This window comes from Hyaena hyaena, unplaced genomic scaffold (genome assembly GCF_003009895.1).
Source record: "Hyaena hyaena isolate Hyena2069 unplaced genomic scaffold, ASM300989v1 scaffold_29, whole genome shotgun sequence".
NCBI lineage: Eukaryota > Metazoa > Chordata > Mammalia > Carnivora > Hyaenidae > Hyaena > Hyaena hyaena.
Window position 1 is genome coordinate 3,410,749 of NW_024080661.1, and position 17,223 is coordinate 3,427,971.

The window sequence follows — 17,223 nt, forward strand, 5'->3', positions numbered from 1 at the left end:
TCGTCATCTAGGAGAAGGGCTACAGTGGACAGGAGCAGGGGAGTTATGTTGCTCTTTTGCATAAAAATGCCACCATTTCCGGTGGCAAATGACCTTTCGTTCCTGGGGGGAAAAATTGCTCTTTTGGGAAATTTCCTATCCTGACTTAGGCAAAGGGAAATTAAAATCCAACAGTGACTTGCTCAATCTGACGGTCTGAGGAATTCCAGGCGAGCTGGGTTTTGTCATGGTAGAACTGTGGATACGATTCGTAAATGGAACGTGTCCCCTGTTTCATTAAAGATTTCCCATACAGTCTAGAGTCGCACTGAATCGCGCATCGGGCGGGTCAGCGATGTAGGAAGAAGGGAAGAAGGGTTGTCTCTTCAGGCGGTAGAAATAGAGGGGTTTCTCAAACTTTTTTTTTTTTTGTACAATAAAATCCTACCTACCATTCTGTTTCACTGCCTGAAATCTGCAAGGTGGGGCAAATAAAGACCATCTGCAATGGATTTCTATTTCAGCTTGATCGTCTAGAGATTTAAAACTTCCAGGGAGACGGAAATTAAATGAAACATACACAGCCATTCAACAAACGTCAAGGACTGGGGAAAAAAAATTCAAGAAGTAGAAAAGTTGAAGTGGACAAGCATCTCTCTAGCGTGTTTCGCCATTGGGCAGTACAGAAGGGGCAGTCGAGGTGCAGGGAGCATTCCAGCCGCGATGGAAAGGCGCTTCCAACAAACATCGTTTTAAAAAGGCGGCACAACTAGGCTTAATGCCACCCTCGGTCATGAATTTAGCACAAACTGGTGGAAGTGAGAAGGCTGTGAAAGGGCACGTGGCTGATGTGCAAAGATTTCTTTGAACTACCATAGAGTCTTATGCAGGGACTCCCCGCTTGCTTAAAAAAAAAAAAAAAAAAGAACCAAATCACAAATATGTGTGGAAAGGAAGCCACGTGCCTTTAAACTGCTTATCTTATTTTCTTGATTTCTCACTCCAATTAAAACAGCTAACTCAGTCTGATGCCTACCCGACTCAATTTGAGGAAGCAGCAAGCAGCCTTTCTTGAAGGCTAAGCAAGTGTACGTATCTGAAGGATAAATCTGGGAGATAAGAATAAAGGGGGAAAGGAAAAAGGCAATGTCAACTGGACAAAGTCCTTGGGAATTTTCCTCAAGTAAGCCTTCACCCTACCGAAGAGACAAGCCTTTGAAGACCATAAAATTAAGTAACGAGAAACGGCCTCAGTTGGGTTATCTCCGTGACGCTGAAGTGTGTGGCCTCTGCTGCCTTAGGAAAGTGAGGACAGGGGAGGGCTAAGAACCCGAATGCCTCCGTGGTTCTTTTTTTCATAAACAGACAGCAAGCAAGCGTGAGGTTCTGAAGAAGTCACAGGGCGCTTACCGTATGCTGGAGGGTACACACCACGGGATGCAACTTTGTGCCTCAGCGAAGGACCCCAATCAAATGTCCAACCCTGAGTTTGAGTCTGAAGCACGTTACACCTGATGCACGTATATGTTTAAGGCTTAATCCCGCAGTTCTTATGTTCAGAAGCATTCGTGTTGTGAATATTACGAATGCATTTCATTACCTACGTGTCATATGACACTGATAAGGGATCGTTAGGTTCGGAGCGGTTTTCCGGAAGACAACGAATCCCGAGTCGGGGAAGGTACACCTACCTAACGGGGTGGGGGGGGGGGGGACGACGACAAAAAACCTAGAAGTTTTCAGATTGTTCCACAATACATTTCACTGTGAACTGCGTTGTGTGACAATGCTGATTAAAAACAAACAAACAAACAAACAAACAATCCTTTTTTGCTTCTGTTAAGGGTGGTGGTGATTATTTGCTTAATACTGGTTTTCCTATGTAGTAGGTATTTTCTTATGGCTATATTCACTTGAATGAAAAATCAAACATGACTACCTGCATTTTCCAGTGTATAATTATAGTACACTTCATAGAATGGTTGCTTTAATGGTCTTAAGTCTTGGGTTCAGAGTTGCTAACCAAGACCCTAAGTTTGTTTAGAATAAGATAAGGTACTATATCCAATTCAGCTGCAGTTTACATCTTTTAAAAAGCCATTTAATAGTATAGGCTTGGCCATTAAATGATGGGATGTCTACGTAAAAGTGTGGCTCCAACCACAAATTTGTCATGGAATGTAAAGGAGACTGGAAGTAAGGAGAGGCAGCCACTGAAGAAATGACAATCACAGACAAGTAATTCATTTTCCTCATTGGTTTGGGTACCTGGGTGTCCAAAAAATGTATACAAATATTAAAAATAACAGTATTTAGAAATGGCATCCAACAACAGGAAGAAAAGTAGGTCTTGAGATACTTTTGTGCCTCGTTCCGAAACCTTCCTATGCTCGTTACAGGAGACAAAAGGCAATGATCAGAAAGAAAAAAAAAAAGAGGAAACATTTAAACCAAAAAGCTAATAGAGAATGTGGTATTTTAAAAAGAGGGACTTGACCTCCACTGAGAGTTCCAGATTTTCCTACCACAGAGCTAATCCGCCAGAAAAGTGCTTGAAGTACATCTGCACATTTAATATTAAAAGTTAAAAAATAAATAAAAGCCGGGGTTCTTATTTAAGCAATGATCTAAGAGCCCGAGGCGGTGGGGGGGGGTGGGAAACGGTGGGGAACTGAAGAAACGTCAAGATTAAAAACTAGAGGGAGAGAGAGAAAGCAAGCAGACTTAGCTTTGGAACTCAGTTCTCGGAGATGAAAAAAAAAAAGCAAAAGTTTTAGCTATACTGAGTCTGGAGAAATTTGATCAGTTAAAGATGAGCGGAACGTTAGCCCTTCTATTCAGACTTTCCTATATAAGCTCCTGAATGCTGGTGCTCTTTCGAACCTTCCTAAACCTGAAAAAGTAACCCATCTTCAAGACGGCAGACACGTCTTCCTCCCCACCTGTGAACATCGCTGTCACGTAAACTGTCTGCAGGGAACAGGGCAGCAAAATGTAGGCATTTGCTTTCTGTCGCTACAATTTACACTGTCAGAACAGCCCAAAGCTGTGGCTGTACCCACAGACGGATGGACATTTTAAAAACCCCGAGTCCGTTTGTTCCCATCCAAACTTCTCAGCTACTGTCAGCAACGTCATTCGCATTTGTGATTTTAGTGTACTATTTTGTGTTTCCGTAACCATCCTAGAAAAACACAGCAGCCTCGAAACGAGCGGTGGCTCACCAGGCCGCCGCGGGGCTGGGCACGAACGAGCCCTGGGGAGAGTGAGAAACAGACGCGACCAAGAGCAAAGAATCGCCACCGCCTCCTCCTCCCGACAGGCGACAGCTTGGACTCAGATGTTTCAAGCATGCATGCGTTGGGGGACTTCCCTGCACAAAGTCCCAGCTCCCTGCAAACCAACCCACTTAACGCCATCACCAAACGAAACTGTCCCAACGCCGTAACCGATCAGAACGCAACGCGGCAGACGGGAGCGGGTCACTGAGCCCAACCGACGGGCGCTCGCATGCGATTCAGGGACTAAGAAAGACCAAGGACTTACGCCAAGCTCCGAAAGCCAACACCTGGTTGTGCAGTTAACCCGGCAGCGGGGCCCCTCTCTGATACCTCTGGTCACTGAAGCACCTTTGAGTTGTACGGATGTTAAGAATAAGCTCTGAACTATAGAAGTTATATGCATCTTTAAGAATCACATTTGGATGATTATAAAAAATTTTTTTTTCTATTTTACAACATAGGCCCAGCTACACTGAAAAAATTACAGCGCTTATTGAAATACATTTCATTTTAGAAACAGACCTACTAAAGAAGTCTATACAAAAAACTCTAAAATAATTTCTGTAGTAAAATAAAGAGTGCGTTAGGAGAGCTACACAAAGAAGAAGAGTTCGGTCTTTCTCTATAATGCTTGATATACTGGGAAACACGGCCGGCTCGACCCTGAGGCCAGCGCCAAAAGCTGAAAAGAATCGGTTACGATACACAGTGATACAATTAATGCTCCGGATTAATCTCACAGCCTTCCCGATTAGTACAAAGGAGACCGGGCCTTGTCCCCTCTTTGAGGAGAGGTCCGGGGTAGAAAAGCAAGCATACCTCATCGGCTGATACGAAATTAGAAAACTCCCCAAGTCTGGGTATCTGAAATGTATAAAAGTCACCAGAAAATGCAAGCAAATTGGGCTTTAGTTCGGTGGTTCCCCTGGTTTAGGTGGGCAGTCCCCTCCGCGAGCTCAGGGTGGTCTTGCCGCCGGTCCCCTCCTGCCAGCTGCGGGCACCTCACCAGCTCCCCGGCTGCCAGCTCGCACAAGGGCACACGGCTCGCGGAGAACGCGCTTAAGGAGGCGGAGGTCAGTGGTGCTGCGCGGCCCCGTTCTTCTCTGCCAGGTGCCGCAGAAAGGTGTCCTCGCCCTGGCCTCTGTGGTTTAAAGGCTCGCTCTTAAAGAGAGCTGGGGGAGGGGGGAGGTGCGGGACCGGGGGGATGGGGAGGTGGTGCGGGTGGTGCGGGTGCGGGTGGATGTGGAGGTGGGAGAAGGGGTGCGGGATGGGCCGGGGTGGCAGCGCGCTCACGGGGCTCATACTGATCGGAGGCGTGGGGGTTGTGGGCGTGGTCACCACCGAAGGGACGGGGGTGGCCGGGGAGGTCGTGAGGGGGATCTGGACGGCGGGCGGCACGTTCACGGGGCTGGTCACCCGGAAGCACTTCTCCTTGTGGGCCTTAAGCATGTTGGAGAAGCGGAACCGCTGGCCACACACGTCACACGGATAGGGCTTCTCGCCTGTGTGAGTTCTGCGGTGCCTCTTCATGTTGGGGCGGCTGGTGAAGCTTTTGCCGCAGATTTCACAGATAAAGGGTTTCTCTCCTGAGATGAACAGAGACACAAAAAGATGATTAACACACGAGGCGGCAATGACGGGCTCACGCTGCTCCCCGTGCTGAGCGAGGAGGGGGCCACTGCTCTCCCCGACAGCACGTTCTATCCTGAGAGTCGTGGGAGAGCCTCCCGAAGCTGCGACTCAAGAGTAAGAGCGGACAGGAGTAACACCTGCATACAACCTAACCAATGTGGCTTGGTTAAAAACCACTACCACCAAAATCTATGGTCATGACCTTCACATTCGACGTGAAGGACCGTTTAAACGGTTTTCCTGTGCCCAAAGCAGCTAAGACCGTGGATGCATCTCTGCCTCTTAAGTTGACGCAAGTTGGTCTGCTAGCAATTTCTGACTTCCCGCCAGAAGGCAGGCTGCTGCACACATCCTGTGCAGCCAGTACGTCTCTGTGCATTGACTCGCACAAGTCCTCGGCACGCGGCTCACTGGCGGGCACCGGACTCGGAAAATACTGGATGGCCCGCCCCACCCTGGGCCTCTCACGCTGCCGCGGCTCCCGGGGGAGAGCTGCTGGCACTCCTGCGGGCCACTTCTTCATCACGTGGGGCCAGCCGGCCCCGCCGAAGAGCACACGGCATTCCGGGCGCCAGCCTGCTAAATGCCCCCAGAGATTCTGACGGTCAAAACCGTCGCTACATCATTGCCAAGTGTCCATGCATGCGGGGGAAGGGGCGCTGAGAGCGGGCTCCCGGCCTGGATGGGAAGCACGGGGCTGATGAGCCAAGAAGGAAACAAAAATCCCGAACCGTAAAGGCACTTAATAGGGGGAAATAAGGGCTTCGTTTTTAGGGTTCCCAGCTTTCCTCTGGACACCGACACAGTTCCATGCTGTCTGCCTGCCTCTCTACCCAGGCCAGAGGGGGAAACGAAACAGTGTTTGAACACATACATCCGCGAATCACTTCCTACGGATGCCGGGCTGAGAACCTGTGTACGTGTGCTCGCATGTGGCAGTTCCTTCACCAATTCTGAGTCCATAGCTTGTAGCTTAACCCCTCCTCCAGGTGTGTTCTTGCCTCAGATACCGCTCCTGTTCGTCCTCGGCCTACTCTGCACAAACAATAGCGATCGCACAGGGAGCCTGGTACCATCCTAACCGCCTTACACCTGTGAACTCTGGTGGTCCTCGCAGGGATGGACCCAGAGGAGGTGGCTGTGTGGTCATTCCTGTTTTACTGATAAGCAAAGTAAGAAATCTGCCCAGGGTTCTACAGCTAGAGGAGGGTCCGGACTTAAAACCCTGCAGTCTGGTTCCAGAATGTGCTTTCGACACAGGGAACACACCTCGAAGCCCTGGGCACCCCTGCACATGCGGAGGAATGCCAGTTTCCTCCTGTTCTCCCCTCTGGGACCCCTCCACCTCTTCATCCATATCGCAATCCTTATTCCTTTTTTTTTTTTTTTTATTTTTTTTAATGTTTTATTTATTTCTGACAGGGAGAGAGAGAGACACAGCATGAACAAGGGAAGATCAGAGAGAGAAGGAGACACAGAATCAGAAGCAGGTTCCAGGCGCTGAGCTGTCAGCACAGAGCCCGACACGGGGCTCGAACTCACGAACCATGTGATCATGACCTGAGCCAAAGTCGGACGCTTAACCGACTGAGCCACCCAGGCGCCCTCGCAGTCCTTATTCCTTATCTCCGCCTTTGAAAATGACATCTCCCGCTGCCCTCCTTCGGTGAGAGCTGGAATTCTCCTTGCTTCCTCAAGAGAGTGGGAGGTACAGTCGGGAGGGATCGGTTTGGTCGGTTTGGTCAGTAATCACCAGGACTAGTGTCTGACATCCTATTTCTCTTATCTTTCAGCTTCTCCTTAGTCAACTGCTGCCCCCGCTAGGCTCTTCTCTGTGGTTCACATTCAGCTTTCTGGGTAAGTTCTGAGCCCACCTCGTTTCGTTTCCTTTCCTTTCCTTTTATTTATTTTATTTTATTTTATTTTTTAATTTCTAGGAGAGAGAGAGACAGCGTGAGCAGGGGAGGGTCAGAGAGAGAGAGGGAGTCATAGACTGAAACAGGCTCCAGGCTCTGAGCTGGCAGTCAGCACAGAGCCTGACGCGGGGCTCAGGGCTCGAACTCATGAACCGCGAGATCATGACCTAAGCGAAAGTCGGACGCTCAACCGACTAAGCCACCCAGGCGCCCCTCCTTTCATTTTAATCCATTCCTCCAATTCCCCTAAAAACTTCAAATTCTCTGTTAAACGGGATTGATTCAATCAGTATGGCATGCCCATGTGAATGGAAAGCGCCATTAAAAAATACTACAAAAAATATAGAATTTGAATTACTAATGTGAGAATCCATAATCTATTAAGTTTACAGTCTATTAAGTAAAAGGACCAACTGAAATGAAAATACACACACGGCATTACCCACTTTTGGTTAAAAACATCTATAGGAAAAAATATGGAAAGAACCACATCAAACGTCAGTGATTATCTGTAGGCGACAGGCCGATGAGTGACATTCTGGTTTTTATGCTTATGTGTGTATTCTGTTTCTCTCAAATAAACACGATTGACTTACATAATAAAACGTTTTGGAAGGGCACCTGTTTGATAAACCCCGGGGCCCCTCTCTCTTAGACTCTCCAGAACTAGTCCTCACTCCCAAAAGCTGGATGGAAACAGAGCCGAAGGCCTCCCTCTTTGGACTACTGGTCTCCACTAATGCTCTCCACCTGGCTCATGGGCCACTGATCAGGCACGCTGGGCCCCGCGCCGCAGACAGCGTCCCCTCACCGTACGCTTACTTTCTGCTGTGTGCCCGTCCCAGATTGAACCCTGGCCCTCCCTAACCGTCTCTCACGTGAGTCTTCTAGGCTATGGTGATTTGCCATAGAGAGGCCAAAAACTCTTAGGACCCACCTACCGCAAATCCACAGGATCAACTTTCAATGGGTCCTTTTTATCGCTTAGGACCCTTCTGTTCATTTCTTGAAGTCCTGACACGTTTCCCACATTTGTCGTTCCAGACATGAGCCTACGGTCCCGCTTGCTTCTAACTCTCGTTACTCAACAGGCCCCACCTAACTGTGCTAAGGAGTGACGGGAAGGTGTCCTGAAGACCTCGAGGTAAGATGCAAATAGGGCTGAAATAAGGAAAAATCAAAAGGTACCACGTGTGATCGGCCACCCGCACAACGTCCCACTTGGAGGAAGAGCTGGTGGAGGAGTGGCTAGAGGGCACGCTAAGGCGAAGTCCACCCAGGCGAGGAGAAAGGTGTCTATCTCAACACAAATACATCCGAAGATAAGGCCTATTACACAGAAAGCCAGGCTGACTGGAAGCAGAACTGTAATGGGCCTGAAGGAAGTGCGTTCGAAATGAAGGCAGGAAAGAACAAGAATTCGGCTGGCAGCCGATGTCTTCTGCACGGTTAGAAGGAACAAGCGATCTGGTGTGCAGTCTGCTTAGTATGAATACCCTCGAGCAGCAGGAGAAACCCATGGATCTATATCACGGCCTACAAGCTCTCTCTTCAGCTTTAAACCCCTTTTTTGCAAACTGCCTCCTGGGTATGTCCGCTTGCATGTCCTGCGGAGGTCTCGGAGCTAACAAGTGCAAGGGGCGCCCAGGGGGCTTGGTCGGCTGAGCGTCCGACATCGGCTCAGGTCATGATCTCATGGTTCGTGAGTTCGAGCTCCGCGTCGGGCTCTGTGCTAACAGCTCGGAGCCTGGAGCCTGCTTCAAGTTCTGTGTCTCCATCTCTCTGCTCCTCTGTCACTCATGCTCTCTCTCTCTCTCTCAAAAATAAACATTAAAAAAAAAAACCCTAACAAGTGCAAAATTAAATTCATCGTCTTGGCTAGCAAACCTGCCCCTCCACCCACTGTTCTCTATCTTGACAAATGGCACTCAAGACCCAAATCTGTGACCATCCCTGGATTCCTCCCTCGCACACCACCTTTATCCAATCAGCCACCAAGTTCACCTGCCTGGCATCATCACTTTCCTTTCATTCGCTGCCACCGCCACGGTCCACACCATCACCCCCATGCCCCTGGATGAGCTGCAATATCCACCTGACTGGTTGCGCATCTCTTTTCCCGCTCCCCACCCTCCAGCCCAATGTCCACAGGAGGCCAGAACGAACTTTCAAGAGTTGGGTCACACACAGTCTGCTCAAAGCCATTCAAGAACTTCCTGCTGTCCTTAGAATAAAGTCCAGACGTTTTTATCTAGCTTATGGTGTGTGTGCGTGGGTGTGTGTGGGGGGGGGCGTGGGTGTGTGACAGAGAGAGAGAGAGAGAGAGAGAGAGAGAGAGAGAGAGAGACCTAGCACCTGCATCCCCAGTATTGTGTCTCATCGTGCCCCCGTCAGGCCGCCCCCATCTGCCACACTCTACCCAATGTCATTTAATTCCGTGTACTTGCCACGCTCTCATCAGGGAACCAGGGCTGTGCCTCGTGTGTCCACTCCCTAGACCGACGGCAAGCCCTGTGAGCCCAGGGGTGTCGCTGTCCTGTTTACTACAGTGGCTCAATTGGTAAGTTCTTTTCTTTTTTTTTTTTTTAATTTTAAGTAGGTTTCACGCCCAGCGTGGAGCCCAACGTGGGACTTGAACTCAGGACCCTGGGATCAAGACCTGAAGCGAGATCAAGAGTTGAATGCTTAAGTGACTGAGCTCCCCCAGTGCCCCCCAATTTGGTTGGTTCTTGCCTGATGCTTACAAACAATGAAGTGTTACTTCTAAGACGTGCAAGTCCCGGCGTATCAGCATCTCAGAAACGGAAACATGCCGTATAACCGACGGCGTGGCGTTTTTACTTTGCCGTGTTTTCTGAACAGTGTACAAATTAAGTTTGTCTTAGGAGGGGTGGCTGCGACCGGGTTCGAGGATGTACAGTACTCACCAGCAAGCCCCTTCCATTACCCTCCTCTCCCGTCACTCCCCATCCCTACCAATCTCCTGATTATCATTTAGCTTCCAATATAGATTTTGATTTAGGCAAAGAACAGGACGACCAAAGAAGTAAGAGTTCTGAGCCCCCTGCCGCTCAGCCCTTCCACTGTGAATTAATAAACCAGCAATTTTATTTATGTATCGTTCACACTCTCTAGCGCCTATCAGTTCCTCTGATCCTGATCCACGTGAGTACACTGACACATTCTGGAAGCTGGGCACCACACTCTGGGATGGTGCTGTTGGGCCTCACGAAGCCCTGTGTTAGCCCTCCATGTAATCACTTGCTGCGTTAAATTATATCAGAACCATTAAATATGTGGCTCTGGAGTCAGACCTGCCCTGGACAAGTTATGTAATCTCTGAGCCTCAGTTTCCTCATCTGAAAAATGAAGATGACAACAACAGGCTATGTGGTAAGTTGGAAATACAAGGAAAGAGCTTAGAACAGTCTCTGGCACGTAGCAGATGTTCAATACACTTTAGCGCTGCGATTATTATTACCATTATTATTATGTAGTCGTTGCTGTTGTTACTACGATGGCTACTACCACTACCTCCACCACCCCCATCATGACTATCCCTGGAATGAAGTTCTTTGAGGGCACAAACCGGGTCTGACCTCATCCCTGTGCCGCCGGCACTTAGTGCCGTGCCTGGGACAAAGAGAATGGGCAATTATTCCATGTTGGACTCACCCCATGTCCACACCATCCCAGGAAACCCCATGCGAGGGCTGGCCAGCTCCCCTAGACAGGATCTACCTCAAGTCTCTTTAACTGCAAAGAAACCGCCCAATCAAGGTCCAGTCCTGCAGCCGCTTTAATCCCCAATAACACGTACTCTAAATGGGCTGGTGTCCAGCCTTAGAAGAGGTATCCCTTTTCTTGTTTAATGTGAACCCTCTCTTTGTATTTCCCAGGGACTATCGTCATCCCTACTGAAGACCAAGGAACCGGAGACCCACAGAGGCTGCAAAATTCACGTAAGGCCCCACGGTAGCGACTGGCAGAGCCGGGTTTGTCCAGCCCCACTGTCCAGCTATTTTCCCAGCTCAAGGATCATGAACAACATTAAAAGGCAGATGACGAACCAGGGGAAAGTATTTTAATGTTGGGGTTAAAAACGAGGTCCAGTCTATGTAAATAAAGAGCTATTATAAACAAAACAAAACAAAACAAACAAACAAAAAAGAGCCAAACTCTGCGATGGAAAGAGGAATACAGAAAAGGCACAGGCAATTCAGGAAAGAAAATAAACTGAGACTCAATAAGCGCATGAAAAAATGCACAATCTTACTTAGCAATTAATTAAATGCAAACAAATACAGTAAGAAACCATTTCCCACCTATCAAATCAGTGATGATTTTACTTAGCGCTGGAAAGAGGTGGGGAAATGGGTATTTTCAGGCGCAGCTAGTCAGGGTGTAGGTGGATGGCTATTTTGCAATGCACGCCACCAAGTCTTAAAAATGTGCACCTCTCTTTACCCTAAAAATCACATTTCTGGGAGTTTATCCTAAGTGAATAATCATCGATGTGTGAACAACAGAGCTGTTATCACAGTATTATTTACAGCAGCAGGAGAGTTGGAAACAGGAATCATCTAAATGTCCAACAGGGAACTGGCTAACCAAAATGAAAACAACATCTTTTACGTCACAGGACTGTTGTAAAAGTCACATTTATTATATGAGATGAGGCATGTAAAGCACTTAAGACAGTGCCTGACATATATGTGCATAATAAATGGTGGCTATTCTTACAGCAAAGTTACCGCAAGGAATATTATACAACCGCTAAAATGATATTACTGTTAATGATGTAACAGATTAAAAAGGGAAAGCAGGTCACAATAAAGGCCCAATTTTTGTTTCATGACTATATACATGAACACATAAATATTCACACGCAGTATCTATCTATATGTGTATTAAGAAACTAAAGAATTTTTTAAAATGTATGCCAGAATGTTAACATTAATGATCTTTCAGTGATGATCATTTTTGTCCTGTTTTCAACTTTCACATTTGTCTAATATACTTTATTTCTTTAAACATTTTTAAAAATGTTTTATTAATTTTTGAGAGAGAGATAGAGACAGCGTGAGCAGGAGAGGGTCAGAGAGAAAGGGAGACACAGAATCTGAAGACAGGCTCCAGGCTCCGAGCTAGCCGTCAGCACAAAGCCCGACGTGGGGCTCGAACCCACGAACCGTGAGATCATGACCTGAGCCGAAGTCGGACGCTTAACCAACTGAGCCACCCAGGTGCCTCTTGTGTAATACACTTTAATAAGTATATACTACTCTTTTAATGAGAAGGATAAAAATTTAAGTGAATTTAGGTGGCTGTATTTTTTTTAGAAGAAACAGGAAATGCTGAGCTTGCCTATTTGGTCAAAGAAGAATATTTAACATAAAATTTTATTCAACAAGTACGTTAATCACAAAATAAACACTCTGGTTTCATATTATGGACATTTAAGGGCCTACAGAAAGAAGGACGGAGGGGAAGGAAGGAAGGAAGGAAGGAAGGAAGGAAGGAAGGAAGGAAGGCAGGAAGGCAGGCAGGCAGGCAGGCAGGCAGGCAGGCAGGCAGGCAGGAAGGCAGGAAGGCAGGCAGGCAGGCAGGCAGGCAAGAGGAGGGGAAAGTAGGGACCTGTGGGAGACAGAGACCCAGGAGATGCGCAGAGAAGAGAAGGGGGCACAAGACCGAGGGTGTCCGGGGCTCCAGCTCCTTCCAATCGGATGTCTATGGGGCACCCGCTATGCCCCAAGCATTGTGTGTGAAGGTGACACAGCTTCTGCCTTCCGGAGAGCTTATTTTCCATGTAGTTTCCTGCTTTACAATGGAGAACCAAATCCTAAAAGAGTCTCAGGTAGAACTAAGAGCCTTGCCACGAGCCACCAAATCTTAACAGAAGAATCTGTTAATTACTGATGATCCTGCCGCCCGTCACTCAGGCTTCAGAGCTCCTCTTAAGGTGTAACTTATTTAATTAAAATCCTCTCATGACTCTTCCTCTGGCCTGATCCTTAAAATCACAGGGTGCTCTGCTCCAAATGGGAAAAAAGCCAGCAGATGTTTTCCCTGGAGTTGGACATAAAAATGGGCACTGGAGTCACCCAGCCATGACAGTTCCCTTACCACTGGCTGAGCAAAGAGAGCAGGGCCCGGGCAAGGCAATCTCGTGGTTCTTTCTAGCTCTGCTACTCTGTAGACTAACAGAACGGAGGAACCTGTGATCAGATTTTATTCAGAAGCCTGAAAAGGGGTTCATACTGTTTAATCTGTACCCAGACTGCTGATCGTGGAAGAGCAAGTCGAGGCTGAGATACACTGATGGGGCGTTTCGGGGGGGGGGTGCGGGGGGATACGACTTCAGCCAGCTCCCTGCGGGCCAGGCAGTCAAATGCTTCCAGGTTCACGTCCGTGAAAGAAAGCACACACCCCCGGAAACACGGAATGGTTAAAATGAGATTTAACTTCATCTGATGGGAGATGTACATTTTGTTAAAGCCAATCCAATCAGACTCTCAGCGTACCGAGAGGGTATTCTATTTTAAGCAGTCAGTGGCTGTCATTTCCTAAGGGTCCAGAACCCCTTCCTTAAAAAACTCACAAATGCAACATACACAAAGCAAGTGGCACAGTTTCAGGAGATCCTGTGCCCTAAGCAAAGAATCCAGTGTCTGGAAGGGCCCGCAGTTGAAAGGCACTGACAAATACCCCTTTTGGAAACAAATGGAGAGCGAACGCCCAACTGCCCAGGCCAGCAGGCCGGCTTTCTCTCGGGGAGCACCTGCACTCAGCACACATGCGGTCCTGGGTTTGACAGGGACCGACTCCCGAGTGGGGACCCGCCGGCGCCCAGCCCCGTGCGCACCTCTCCCCGGGAACTCTTACCAGTGTGCGTCTTCATGTGCTCGTCGAAGTACTGCTTCATGTTGAAGTCCTTGCCGCACCACTGGCACATGAACTGCTTGTGGCCGATGTGGATGCTCATGTGCGAGCGCAGCTGGTACTTGTACTGGAACCTCTCGTCACAGTTCTGCATTGGACATGGGGAGTGGGGGGGAACGTGTGAGAGCCGAGTTCGCCGGCCCCACTGGAGCCCGCCTGCAAGGTCCCTGAGCCTGTCTCTGTGACTCTGCCATGTTTCCGCAGCTCGGTTATTATGGAGAGGGACATCTGCTGCATATGCAGCCCGGAAGGACCCCCAGCTTGTCCGGATTAGCAAGGAAAAGACAGACAACCCGCTCTGTGTCATTCCCCAGGCTGCCCTGGTCGGGGAGAGCCACCTGGGGCATTCCAGGTGGCACCTGGGGCCCGTGGCGTACGCGCCTCTGCCCCGCCGCCCCCTGGCCGGGCCCCGGGGCTCAGCACAGCCCTTACCTCGCATCTGAAGGGCTTCTCTCCAGAATGCTGCAGGGAGTGCACCTTGAGGGACATGCTGCGTTTGAACGACTTTCCACAGGTTTCACACGTGAAGGGCATGTCTTTCGTGTGTGCTGAAACACAGAGTGCCCAACTCACGGCGGGCCCACCAGGCAGCTCGGGGCAGCCCAGCCCGAACTCCGACTGCCAGGCAGTCATGCCATCTTAACTGTCCACGCTTTAACCGGCCTTCGCAGCAGCGCTCTCGAGAGAGAGGCAGCGGCCACATCGTGGGGGAGAACCGCGCTGGGAAGGGTACTCCGCGCACCCCGAGGACGCTCGCAGGGGCCACGGCGCATTTAGGGTCAGCAAGTCAGAGCTGATTACGGCAAGGCCGTTCCTCGGATCCTGCCCGTGCCAGATCACAAAACACACCAAAGAGCGAGGGAAATTACAGGCATGAGAGAAGAGCGGCATGAGAAACTTACCGACCATGTGTTTCCGCACGTGAGCCATGGTATAGAATTTCTTCTCGCAAATCTCACAGGAGAACTTCTTCTCTGCGTACCCATGGACAATCTTGATGTGTTCATGAAGGGACCAGAGTTTCTTGAATGATTTGTTACAGGAAACACACTGAGCAGGATAAACAGAAATAATCTTTATTGACAGGGGCTCGCAGAAGGCCATGGCTGCCCACTGGCTCATGAAACGGGCATGCTTTCTAGATCTGTGGCCCGAGGCCCGAATCCAAACCAAAGCCAATCCGCCGAGGAGTCCAGATGCCAACACCAACATCTCTATGTTCTACTTTGCACGACGCATCTTTTAGAGACCCTTTGGGAGCACAAAAACAATGGCGAAAAGTAAGACAAGAAGAAATGGAAGGTCCCGCTAAAACAAAAGACTTGACTGCTTTTGTCAAATTAGTACAGTGCCGATAAGAAGCAGGTTTTTAAAACATAAGTGAATACGAAGAACATCTGTCTCGCACACCCAAGTCAACATGCAGTTAACAGGTGTTTCCCAGAGGTTACACACTAAGTTTAAGGCAGCATAAATAAAAACAAGATAAAACACATATTCATGGTTATAGATCTGTGGCAGAAGAGTGAGGTTTCTGTACCTTAAAGAATGCATTTGGAGCCTCCGTTAACGCAACTGGTTGAGATTTTGTTATTATTTCCCCGTATCTCATTTACTCTACTAAACAGTGCCCCCTGGCAGAACTTTCTGTAACTTCTAAACGTCAGTGTCCTCCCCTTCCCGAGAGCCCGCTCCAGGTCTCCTGTACACACGTGTAGAGGACACACACGCACAACAGTGCCTGGTTCCTTGCGTTTCGAATCGCGAATATGATGCAGGGCAGGGTTTCGAGGCTTGCTTGTTCCTGGGTCGCCAGGATTACTGGTTCTGTACGTGTGGACAAAGCACTGTCCTGTGGGAATGTAACTAGAACTCTTCGGGCAGAGTCCATAAAACCTGAACACAAGTTTAAACAGCTGCTGGTCAGCAACAGGGACGGAAGCCACAGAACGAGGTACGGTACACGCGTTCTTTCTGTAACTTCATAAAGAAAACGTGAGGTGCAACAAAAAACACAACATCAAGGGGCGCCTGGGTGGCTTAGTCGGTTAAGCGTCCGACTTTCGCCTAGGTCATGATCTCGCAGTTCGTGGGTTCGAGCCCCGCATCGGGCTCTGTGCTGACTGCCAGCTCAGAGCCTGGAGCCTGTTTCGGAGTCTGTGTCTCCCTCTCTCTCTGACCCTCCCCTGCTCACACTGTCTCTCTCTCTCTCCCCTAGAAATAAATTAAAAAAAACATTAAAAAAAAATAAAAAAAAAATAAAAAAAAAAAACCCACAACATCAAGGCACACCTGTCAGCAAGGGGTCGGCACAGAGCCGGAGTCTGACCCCCAGGGTGCAGCACCGCATCACGCTCCCTTGGGCCTGAACTATCGCAGCCAGTTCAAAATGGAGCAAGGGAGATGGTAGGTACCGGAGGGCATGGGCGTCCCCACTCAGCCTTTAAAAAAAAAAATTTTTTTTTTTAGCATGTATTTATTTTTGAGAGAGAGACAGAGTATGTGCAGGGGAAGGGCAGAGAGGGAGGGGAAGAGAGGGAGGGAGATGCAGAATCTGAAGCAGGCTCCAGGCTCTGAGCTGTCAGCACAGGGCCCGACACAAACTGTGAGATCTCACAAACTGTGAGATCATGACCTGAGCCGAAGTCGGACGCTTAACCGACTGAGCCACCCAGGCGCCTTCGTTCATCACCAAGTGTGTAATAGATCAAGGCACAGCCGACGAATTAAAAAGCCGTGGACTTTTAGCAAGCGTAACTTAGACTTTAAAAATCTCTTTAGGACAAAGTGACGACCTCCGTTGTTGATGACAAGCAAGCAGAAGGTGAGAAGAAGGAGCGCTCCACATAAGCATCCTCCAAGAAACAAACCAAAACAAAACCATTTCCTTTTTCAAAAGAAGTTCAGCTCGAATATGGCACGGCACACATGTACTTTATAGATCTTACGGAGGCAGTAATAGACTTACCTTTTGCGCAGTCAGCAATATGCATTCACATGGACAAACCCATCCAGATCAACATCACACGGTTCACGCAACGTAAGAGGCCTGGCACACCTTGTAACCTATCGTGACAGCGGCATGGCCGGAAAGCACGCTCTGTCATCTCAACAAGACTGCACGGGCACATGGTATAACCCTACCGCCAGGTGGGCCACACTTTCCACCAGCTCAGCCTCTGTTTAAAGTCTGCATATTCCCACGGGCTCAGCCTCTTGATAAACGTAATGTTGTCCTCTCTCCACTGGTAAAAGCAAACTCACTCCTGGAGGTCTTCCGTTTTCACCGGTCTGCGTCATTATGGTTTCTGTCCCCGTCAGCTGCGCTAGAATCTGGCCACCCCACCCCCACCCCCCGTCGACCCCCAAAGGGGGCCTATCTCTATTCCTGACCTTTACTCAGTATTTCCCACCGTGACCGAGAAGATGCCAGAACGAATGACACACGCCAGGTCCTACCACGGGGGATCTCA

General features: G+C 49.0%; 1 protein-coding gene across 2 annotated transcripts in view; it reads right to left on the reverse strand.

Annotated features, from left to right (window-relative positions):
• Positions 1-888: 888 nt before the first annotated feature.
• ZNF652 (zinc finger protein 652) overlaps positions 889-17,223 on the reverse strand; it is a 57,995-nt gene continuing 41,660 nt past the window's right edge. For both annotated transcript variants that reach the window (XM_039227728.1, XM_039227729.1), the window contains exons 3-6: positions 14,653-14,800; positions 14,183-14,298; positions 13,694-13,838; positions 889-4,846 (exon numbers count right to left, since the gene is read on the reverse strand). In XM_039227728.1, the coding sequence (XP_039083659.1) occupies positions 4,335-4,846; positions 13,694-13,838; positions 14,183-14,298; positions 14,653-14,800 (921 nt within the window). In that variant the 3' untranslated portion in view covers positions 889-4,334. The remainder of the gene's footprint in view (positions 4,847-13,693; positions 13,839-14,182; positions 14,299-14,652; positions 14,801-17,223) is intronic.